Below are 9,943 nucleotides of genomic sequence, written 5' to 3'. Positions count from 1 at the left end.
AAACAAAGTAATTTCGCTTTAAATAAAATAAAGTATTTGTTATAAAAAAAAATACAATACATGCTTTTGTTCGTAAATATTGAATATCCCTTATCAGCAATGAAATCATTTTTGGAAGTGGCATATTTAATATTTATTTTCACCACTAGATGGCAGTACGATGTCTGAAAAACTGTGACTGATATTTTGCTGGGAAAACATTCTCCTACAGTTTGCATATAATTTCACAATTCTGTGTGTTGTTCGAAAAGAGGAGTCCAGGTTTTACTTAAAGAAAGGAACATTTTGGATGCTTATTAGGGGAATATTGAAGTAAAATACATTTAACTAACTATTAAATTAATGATAATGAAGAGGCAGGTGTGAAAGGGGTCGTAACTACTTTACTGCTCCTAAATTCTTAGGCAACAATTAAATGACTTACGACATCACTTTTTTTTAATTAAGTTTACAAATGAAAACTCTGTTATTAAAATGAGATTTAAACTGCGATTTGGAAAGACTGTCATGTTAAACCTTACTGTAAAAAAACGTCTTTGGAAAAACAAACCTTGTCGCTCCAACTAAAGCACTTCCTGTTTAACTTTCAGAGTGTCTGTGCAACCCAGCGGAAAGATTGACAGCGGAGATGCACTTTATCATCAAGGCTCAAACTGGCTGTTTATTTTATGTGTTTCTGAGAGATTTGTATCGTAGTTTATAATGTACACCATGATAGCAGCTTTTTTTGGAGTATGCAGAGCTATCTCTTGTCTATTTATGCAAAAAAAATGGAATGACACTCGACTGTTGACAAAGTATCACGGCTAAAGAATTCTTGCTATACAGCTTGTTCTAAAGAAGTTCATGCACAAAAATCTTTGCATTTCCAATCAAGCCGTTCTATCAACAGGAGGGGCCATTGTCTTGAAGACGATTTCACCCAAGCAGCAAGCTGCTCGCAAACTGTTCGCAAACTGCTGCAAATAGCATAGCAACATCTCAAAATATCCTTGTTTTTTTCAGAATACCCTGCAGTTAAACGTGTGCATCATCCGTTGGGGCTATTATATGTTCCATGGATGTCGCAATGTTTTATTTAAGATCACATGTAAAATCGAGTAAAATAAAACATAAGACACCGAATTCCCGCCTGTACTTTTACGCAGTGTTGCACCCATCAGCACAAGGTATCTATGACCCCTTGCTGTAACCAATTCTGAATCATGTGCTCGCAAACATTTCAATGCCGGGTTTAGATGATGGGAGGGTCAGACTTCTTTCAAATACCAAGTTGATCAACAGTCCATAAAGTGTAAAACACTGAAATAACTGTGAAGGCCGAAAGGCTGTGAGGAAAACACACCGAATGGCCGGACGAATCTTCTGTGCTGTCGGATCAAATTCGATACCAAATGCCTATAATGGTGAAAAACAAACTACTCCTATGTCAGACTGCCCCCAGTGCTAAGGTGTTACATGCTACTACTTGCTACTTGGCAATGCAAAGTGGATTTTAAATTCCACTCACCAACATCACATGGTGCCAGCTCAAACTGCAGCAGCGTCAGAAGAAGATTTGTATTTCAATTACTGGGAATTACTGGGTGCAGTGAGCAAAGAGCAAGCTCATGTTTACCAGACACACTTTTACAGGAGTGGAGCCTTTTCTGGATGTGTACTTGTCAGAGCAGCTCGAGACCACTGCAAAGTCACCATACCTGAAAACTGCATTTGGATTTGGATTGCAGTTACATGGAATGTTGGCTCGCTCTATGTCGTGCTCCACGGTTTCACAGGGCAGCAACTAACTGAACATCAGTCCGTGTTCGGCCACCTGGCGCCAAGTGGAAATAGTGAATGAGTGAACAGGGGTCTATTTCTATACTGTGCTAGAGATGCATACAGAGTGGACAGATATTTGAAAAGGTACAAAAAAAAAAAAGAAAGCCAGGTCTGATGAGATCGGCTGGGAATATCCTGGAAATTAACAAATAGAAAACATGATAATCCAAAGGCAAAAAGGATTGAAGTCGGATAAAACGTATCGGATCCCACTGGTGGGTCAGATGGAAAAAAATGGAATCACGGCCACATGGTTCGGGGGAACAAACAGGCCTATCCAGTGACTAAGACGGCTCCTGGGGGAGGGAGAGGGACTCAAAGCTGGTAAACGTCGGTAGGTTGTCATGGCTCCCCAGTGTGCTGCGTAGGCACCGGGGCCAGATACAATCATTGTGCTCAGTCAGATCGGCTCCGCAGCTGTGGCGGTCAAGCCCCCGTTTCACAGCGGCTGAAACCCACGCCGTGCGACTCGAGATGAATCACGTCAACACAGAGAACCTCGAGTACAGTCAACAGATTCACGACTGAGCTGCTTCAGTACACACAGCATACTGTAATGTTGCACTTGAAGATTCCCGATATAGTGGATATTTGAAGACGGGTTGAACATTTCATTACTTTTGAAAGGTCTGACAAATTCTCAGCTAACACATTCTGCAATACGTAGTTTATGATATTCACCACTGGTTCTCCGCCCAAATATTGCGGGCCCCCAAAGCCAACTGGTATTGCTGACCCACATTTGCACAGCTGTGGGAAAGGCGGGGGGTCAAGCTAGGGCTGGTACACGTGACACCAAGTGTCATCACTGGTGCTTTGTCCGCCCCCCCCCCACAATGACAGGGATGCATCTTGCACAAGATCATGTGCTTCTGCCATTAAGCTCCTGTAACCATGGGGCCCGGGCCAATTGTTTGTGCGTGAATGACGGGACAGTAGGACTGGTGGAACCTTTATGCAATCAACACGTGGAACAAGCCGGTGTAATTACGCTTGCCTTAAATCATGCAACGCACGCACAAAATGACCACACGTGTTGCGTACTAGTGCCACAATCTTCAGTTTGTCAAGATCTCATTTGTGCAGCTGACAAACTGGAGGCTCACAATCGCCATGGAAACTGCTCCGTTGTAGACGGTGAGCGAAATGCCACACAAACTCTGCAGGTAAGCGCTTATAGAAACGGCCTTGGCAGCAGCTACGTATATGCAATCTTACCTTTTCTCAGCCTTGGAACAGATGGGATGCAATAAAATATTACAAAGAATAGAAATAGCGCCAAGAGCAGAAATTGACTCAGACTCCCTAGCTGGAAATGTTAGATCTAGCCAAAAGGAGAGTTCCTATGAATTAGTTATGCAAACAAACATTACAAAGTGGTTCTACAATGACCGCCGGTGGCCTCCATGATGGCCAGAGGGAAACTCTTTTGTTACATTAGCCCGGAGGACACATGACAACCACAGCATTCTGTTAGAGATCTTGTTGTCCCAGTTTAGAAAGCCTGCATTGTAGCACTGTTGTCTGCCCACTACTGGCTTGGTCATCGCTCCAGAATATACAAACACAGTCATGTCGGTTCGACTTTAAAGTCTACAAATGTGAAATCAGGTTAGGATTTTTTTATTTTTTATTGTCTAATAGAGAAGACAGTTTGCTATAACAGGAAGTTCAAAAAGAACAGTCAGACTTAAAAAGTTCCATAAAATCAAAGAAGCTTTTACATTTGTATGAACCATCTATTTAATAGTCTCTAAAGGCTCTTGAGCAAGTCCGGGGTATGGGGGGGTATAAAATACAATAAAACTTTTACATTCATACAAACAGCTTATAGTGAAGAGAAATGTACATTTCTATGACATTTAAGGCATCTGCATTCCCCTATAGCAGGGAGCGTACGTGACAGCAGCATCTCCATAAGACATTCAGTCTTAAAAAAAACATCCTGCGCCCAAATAACATCATTACACAACAAGCTACATACGCACCCCCCCCCCCCCCCGCCCCCTCAAAGAGGAGATCTCAGCCTCCCACTGAAGCCCAGGCGTGTTTACTGCTGCTGAACACATTCAACGGGAGACAAACCGATGTGTCAACAAAGTGGCTTGTGTCTTTAACTAAAGTGTACCCACAGTATGTCCCTCTCAAACGTGTTGACCAGAACATTGTTTTACATTCATCTGCAGAATTTAGAATTCCAAAAGTGTGTTTGAGCAGCTAGAATATTACAATTGTGCAGATTAAAAACCAAAAAAAAAAAAAATGGACTAGAAACACTGAACCCAGACAAAGAACCATCAGGCAGTTTGCATACAAGATTTTCTACTTCACATCCAAAGTTCAAACCTGAACCAACTGGCTACTTGGGAGTAAAGCTGACAAATCGTATTGTACAAGTCCACTGCAGAAAACATGACACCACCAGAGTGTCATTTGCATTCGGCCAGAGGTGCGTTGACCCACAAGGAAACCCGATATCCCGCCCTAATCCCTCCCACAGTTCAGCACTCCTCTACCACGGTACCAGCCGAGGAGGAGTACAGCTTCTTCTTGACCAGCCGGAAGCCTGGACTCAGTTTAAGTACGTGCCTAAGCGTCGGGGCGAAGCAAGTTCCCATGAAAAGGAAGTCCCGGAGGCTGGGCCAGGCGGCGCCGTCCTGCTTGAACACGAGCGTCAGCTCGAAGGTGGGCACCACGGTGGCGTCGTAGGCGATGCGCTCCAGCCGCTTGCAGCCCTTGTCCAGCTCCAGGTCCACGTAGAGGACGCAGCCGCGCAGGCCGCAGGGCTCGCAGGCGGCCAGCCGCAGGACCTCGCGTGCGATCCGCCGAGTCAGCTTCTCCGGCACCAGAACGGAGGAGCAGTGCAGCGTAGTCTTCTTGGCTCGAGACAGGCAGTCTTCAAACATCTTGGCCAGCTGTTGACAGCTGCGGTCTTCGGCCACATCTGCGTGCCTCTGGGGTTCGGCCAAGCAGTGATCCCAGAAGTCAAGTTCTGGGAAAACAATGAAAGCTGAAGAGTTAAGAGGTGGTATTTGAACATACCTCTGCCAATAAAAAAGGACCAGCACTCAAAATAGTCACATACGATTTATTCAAACCGAATGAACTGTTATCTAATAAGTGATGATGGGTTTATTGTGCTTTCACGCCCTCCTCTGTTTGCACTGTGTGGATTAGGAGTCAACACATGGGGCAAAGGAGGACACGCATCCCAGGCGGACCAGCAAACCGTGCAAAACACGTGAATAACAACCGATCAGAGTCTACGTTTAAAACAGCACAAGAACACGGCTTCAGACAGAAATACAAAGCGTCGATGTGGCCATCGTACACAGGTTGCTGTTGTGAAGCGAGGCTGAAGGGATGACTTCATCCTGTTGACTTCCCCTCCTTCTCTCCTCTCCCCTCCCCTCCCTTCTCCAACACTGCTGCAGCCATGCACCACACAGGGGTAAACAAGCACACAACATGAAGTATCCAGCAGCTAGCAGGTCATCCACACACACACACACACACACACACACACCGAACAATCCAGCACGCCTACCTTTGTCAATGCAAGCCCGGTCATATCTTCGGTCAACCAATTCGGAAATGCATTCGCTGCTCTTGGTCTTCAGCGTGCTGGTGGCGACCATGCTGACAGCGTGGATGTGTCTCCAGGTGTGGGCAGATGTTGTCCAGTGGTTGGAGCCGAGCAGGCTGCGCAGCGACGGAGAGCAGCAGCAGCAGCAGCGTCACAGCCAACGGTCGCTTTTTTGTTTTTACTTCTTTAAGAGACAAAGGGGGCTCGGTGAGATGGATTTGCGCACTGGAAAAGGGGAACCGTTCACATGTGGTAATGTTATCCCTTTAAGACGAATAGGCGAATGTTAGCACTTAAGAAGACAACGGACCCCCCACACACACATTAACAGACAACTAACTTAACGTTAGCGTTTCTGTAGCTGTTCATGTTCAAGCTAGCAGCCATTCGCTCCGTATAATAAATGACTTACCTTAAATATTATTTAGTGCAGAATACGTTAGTTTAGACAGATATAAATGAATACAGCGCTATTTGCCTTTCGGACACATATTCACTGCAGCCGGCTGAAGTTCTGAGGAGGATTTATAGCTTCCTCAACTCAGCTGACCGGGAGGGTTTGACCAATCACAGCGCGCCTGTCGGTAGCCCTTCTCCGATTGGCTACGAAAGAGCGATAGAAAGAAATAATTGGCCAATACCTGGGGAGAATATTTGTGTTGCTACTTGGACGAGGTAACTTTCTGGATTCATTTAGTAAAGTTATGTGCTTTGAAATGTGGATTTTCCTTGGAATGAATCTACCTGAAACACATGGAACAAACACTTACATCTTAGTCAGTATTCTTTCACAATGTTATAGTGTGTTCAGACATGAATAAATAAATAAATATAATTTGTAATATTGTGGATTGCTGACCAAAGCAACATTTTATTTGTGCGTCCATCATAAAATTTAGTTTTGTCTTTAGTAACGTTTGGAAGTACAATCATGTGGTAATAATTTAGATAAAAAAGATTGTTGAACTCAAATCCAAAATTAACTTCTTATGCATTGACAAAACGTATTCTTTGAACAACATTGAACAACTACTTCTCTCCCAGAGGCTTGATATTATATGGTTTTGGAAAATGGCCATTTTTCCTTCTAATCTATTTTCTATACCAAATATAGTAAATTCTTGCCTAAAGCATGAAACAGGGAGTTTGACCTAAACCGTAGGAAACCTCACACTCCAATCCAAGAGGTGGCGGCAAATAGCCAACGCTTTTTTAGTGGTTGCCATTGGAAAAAACATCCCAAAAAATTAGAAGCCCAGAGAATGTAATCCATACTTATTTGCTTTCACATCAGGCGGGCTCGCACTTATGTGTAAAATAATCAAAACCTCTTTCCCAAACGGATGTCTGAAACAAAAGACAAATGTTGCCTGTTACAAGGAAGGAGGAAGCAGCCGCTCAGCCCGTTATAATTGCATCTTCCTGTATTTAAATGCCTTTGTACATTCGGCAGGTAAACACTCATCCCAGTTGTCCCGCTCATCAGCACATTGTCCCTCATCATCCACTGTCTCAACAGAAGTTTTCTCCCAGTAACTGGATCTGACACCCTCAACCCCAGGAATGGAATCCAGTGGACGGGGAGGAGTGAGAGAGAGAGAGAGAGAGAGAGAGAGAGAGAGAGAGAGAGAGAGAGAGAGAGAGAGAGAGAGAGAGAGAGAGAGAGAGAGAGAGAGAGCTTTCCTCCAGTCACATGGGGAGAACTAGATATGCCTCTGAAAAAAGTCACATGTTTTAGCAAGTGTAACTGCCTTTGTGGATGCAGACATATGCTGTGTGAAGGGCTGGATAAGCAAGACCTTTGTTATACGCAATATTGATATTTGCTTGACACATTTGACATTGGAGTTGGCAGCTTTAATGTGAATATATTTCTTTATTACGGTGTAAATAGGAAATGTAAAAATATTTGATTTTCTTGTTTGTCTTTAAACTGTGATGAAATATGTGCTACATTGATTAAAATTGTATTCACAATACCCTGAAAAGAATCAATAAAACAATATCGGCTGCTTGATCATCTCTCCACTGCAAGAAAGAACATGCTTCTGGATCAGGTGTTGAGACCACGGTTCAAAACGCACAAGATCAGGTCTCAATATCTTGACCTATATATATATTGACCTAAATTTGTGTTAAATATAAAAGGTCACTGCAGTGGCTGAGAAAACTTTCAATCGGGCCCAGCCGCCCACATTTTGCACTGTATATTCAAACTAAATGATATCAGATTAAATGTTTTCTGTTAAATGAAGAATCTTGAGAATGCGTTTCACATTGAAGGAGAAGAAAACACTTCAGTCTCACCGCCTGAAACATGTTTATTTGGTGTCCAACTCTTATCCGCAGCTCCTCCCATAGCTTGTTACAATGCGGGCAAACTGGGGGGAAATAGAGCGCAACCTGCGCCAATTGCAGCAATGTTTGCAGCAGATGCATATCAGATACATACAACGCAATTCATGCGAATGAAATGTTCACATTCACATGTGAGAGCAACTTTCGCCCCGATGTTAACAGGTGAAAGACTGCAGCGGGTCCATGCAACGACATGATATCTTGAGAAAAAGTCAAACCAAGACACAAGTGTGCAGATGGAGAAAGACACAGTCCAGTTTGTGACTGAGAGATGACCTCTGAACTCTGCACCTTAAGCTCCGGAGGCCTGCAGTGTTAACAGCGACTGTCAGCTCGGTGGAGGATCAATCCCTTCGCTGCTGCCGGTGCTTAAGATGTTTCCCATTGCCCGCTCCGTACCACATTCTACCTCTATTTTAACTCTCCTTCCTTTTTTTTTGATGTGCTCCAGTCACTCTGGCAGAGACGCTGTGGTGCTTTTGACCTTCAGACTCAGGGCATCGGTAAGGCGAGTCCACCAAAATCTGCTGCTGAATTACCTCCGCGTGCCAACTCCTGAGGCACAAGATAAAAGGTGTTGTGTTTCAGGTTACTAATCCATCCATGAACCTTCTGTTATCCCCCATCAAGACGCCCGGCATGCCAGGCTGACACCACCCCCTGCTCCTCCCTCCCCCATGAAATTCAACAACTGGAGCCTTTTTGCTGATCGGCACTTCTCGACCGCAGGAGATGCCGGTTTGCAAGTGCATGTGTGTTTGCAGTGCATGTGCCTTGCACATAGATGGCATTTCTCAAGTAAAGAAGTAGGTTTCCTCACGTATCATTTGATATGTTTTTGTTTGTTAGAGCCAGCGCACACGATATATTCACTTATTCGTCATATATCTAAGGCGCTGGTTGGATCGTGGAAAGGAGCAGCTGCTGTTACTTGGTGGTGCATGAACGCCCTGCAACAGTCCGTTTGTGAAAATAGAAAAGTTTTAACGCGGCATCGGCTCAAGTTCATTATTTGACTTTGACATGCCATCATGTCATTGGCAGATGAGAGAGCTGTGCTAGGTTTGGCACAAATGAGCAGCATGAGGCAATAAAACAGACCCAAGGCCACCTGAATCTAATGAACCGTTATCTCTGCTTTTTACACGTTTGTGTAATTTATCAAATGCTACAAAAAGAATCAAACAAGGAAAATGCATCAGAAAAACTAAAACAAATCAATTAAAATTGCTGGTTGACTAATGGATTCAAGACAATCTGCGGATAATCCACAGAAACACTCCTAATGTTCTTATCTGTAATGTTTGCGGTGATGCAAGTAACGCGGATCAAGAGATCGAATGTGTGGAAATGTGTTCTCGAGAGCACACAGTCTGAAATCAATAAGACTGACCTCACGATGGCATTATTCAGCAACGAAGGCACTCCATTGAATTCATTTCTAACATTGATTTTTCCCTCTCAGACACATCAGAGATGCACTTGGCCCTAAAGAGGGTGACCGGCCGGCCATGACATCCTGGCCGTAACTTGGCCGGTACCACAGCGGCCCGTCTGCTCACTGTCTCTTTTGAGGGCCACGGTCGAAGTCGCTGCCCGGTCTCACCTTACAAAGGCCACGAATATAAAGCCGGCACAGCTACAAAAGGCCCCGTGAATTCAGAAGCTAGTATGACATTTAATTAGTTCCATGAAAATCACAACACAAGGAGCTTGGTTGTGAAGTATCTGCGGTGCTGTGTGTGAGCGCTGTGCTAAGAAGATCAAGAAGAGCGGGATTTTCACACCGGTTGCCAATGTCTCATTCTTCTGTCAACACCCACGATGAAATGTGACTGTAATAAACAACAGAACTGGGCCAGAACCGCGGCTCCTTTCTTGCTTTTGCGCTGAGCAGTGGCTCCCTCTAGTGGCAGATTACTGAACCGCCAGTCCAGGTGGTTAAAGCACATTATACCTCATTTACAAGCAGAACAGAAAACATCATGTCTTTGTAAACTAAAAAACAAAAATATGGCAGGAATTCGGAATTCAATGACTTGCCATAAGAAAAGCTACTAAATGAGTTAAAAAAATATGTGGCTGAAAATGGCTTTAAACATTTAACATTGGTGATATTAAACCAAACTAACAATCAAATAACCCCAAATAATTTCATCTGAATCTGCAAAGCTG

The 9,943-nt window shown here is 43.9% G+C and overlaps 1 protein-coding gene across 2 annotated transcripts; it reads right to left on the bottom strand.

Moving 5' to 3' along the window:
• Positions 1-3,542: 3,542 nt before the first annotated feature.
• LOC120822973 (DNA damage-inducible transcript 4-like protein) lies at positions 3,543-5,979 on the bottom strand. Of its 2 annotated transcripts, none has more exons than XM_040182982.2 (3): positions 5,823-5,979; positions 5,372-5,594; positions 3,543-4,816 (listed from the first exon to the last, which is right to left on the bottom strand). In XM_040182982.2, exons 2-3 carry the CDS (start codon positions 5,460-5,462, stop codon positions 4,326-4,328), a joined length of 582 nt encoding a protein of 193 aa, XP_040038916.2. In that variant the 5' UTR covers positions 5,463-5,594; positions 5,823-5,979; the 3' UTR covers positions 3,543-4,325. The 2 variants fall into 2 exon arrangements, with proteins under 2 accessions (XP_040038916.2, XP_040038918.2); XM_040182984.2 differs by having other exon boundaries at positions 5,372-5,635; positions 5,823-5,911.
• Positions 5,980-9,943: the final 3,964 nt, after the last annotated feature.

Source organism: Gasterosteus aculeatus, chromosome 7, assembly GCF_964276395.1.
Source record: "Gasterosteus aculeatus chromosome 7, fGasAcu3.hap1.1, whole genome shotgun sequence".
Classification (NCBI taxonomy): Eukaryota; Metazoa; Chordata; class Actinopteri; order Perciformes; family Gasterosteidae; genus Gasterosteus; species Gasterosteus aculeatus.
The sequence above is the reverse complement of the archived record's forward strand: the minus strand, read 5'-3'. Positions and strand labels throughout refer to the sequence as shown.

Bases quoted from the DNA above. Each gene is read 5' to 3' on its own strand.
- LOC120822973 (XM_040182982.2), bottom strand. From the start codon at position 5,462: ATGGTCGCCACCAGCACGCTGAAGACCAAGAGCAGCGAATGCATTTCC. The intron at 4,817-5,371 runs GTAGGCGTGCTG...TTGTTTTCCCAG, and splicing joins CCGGGCTTGCATTGACAAAG to AACTTGACTTCTGGGATCAC.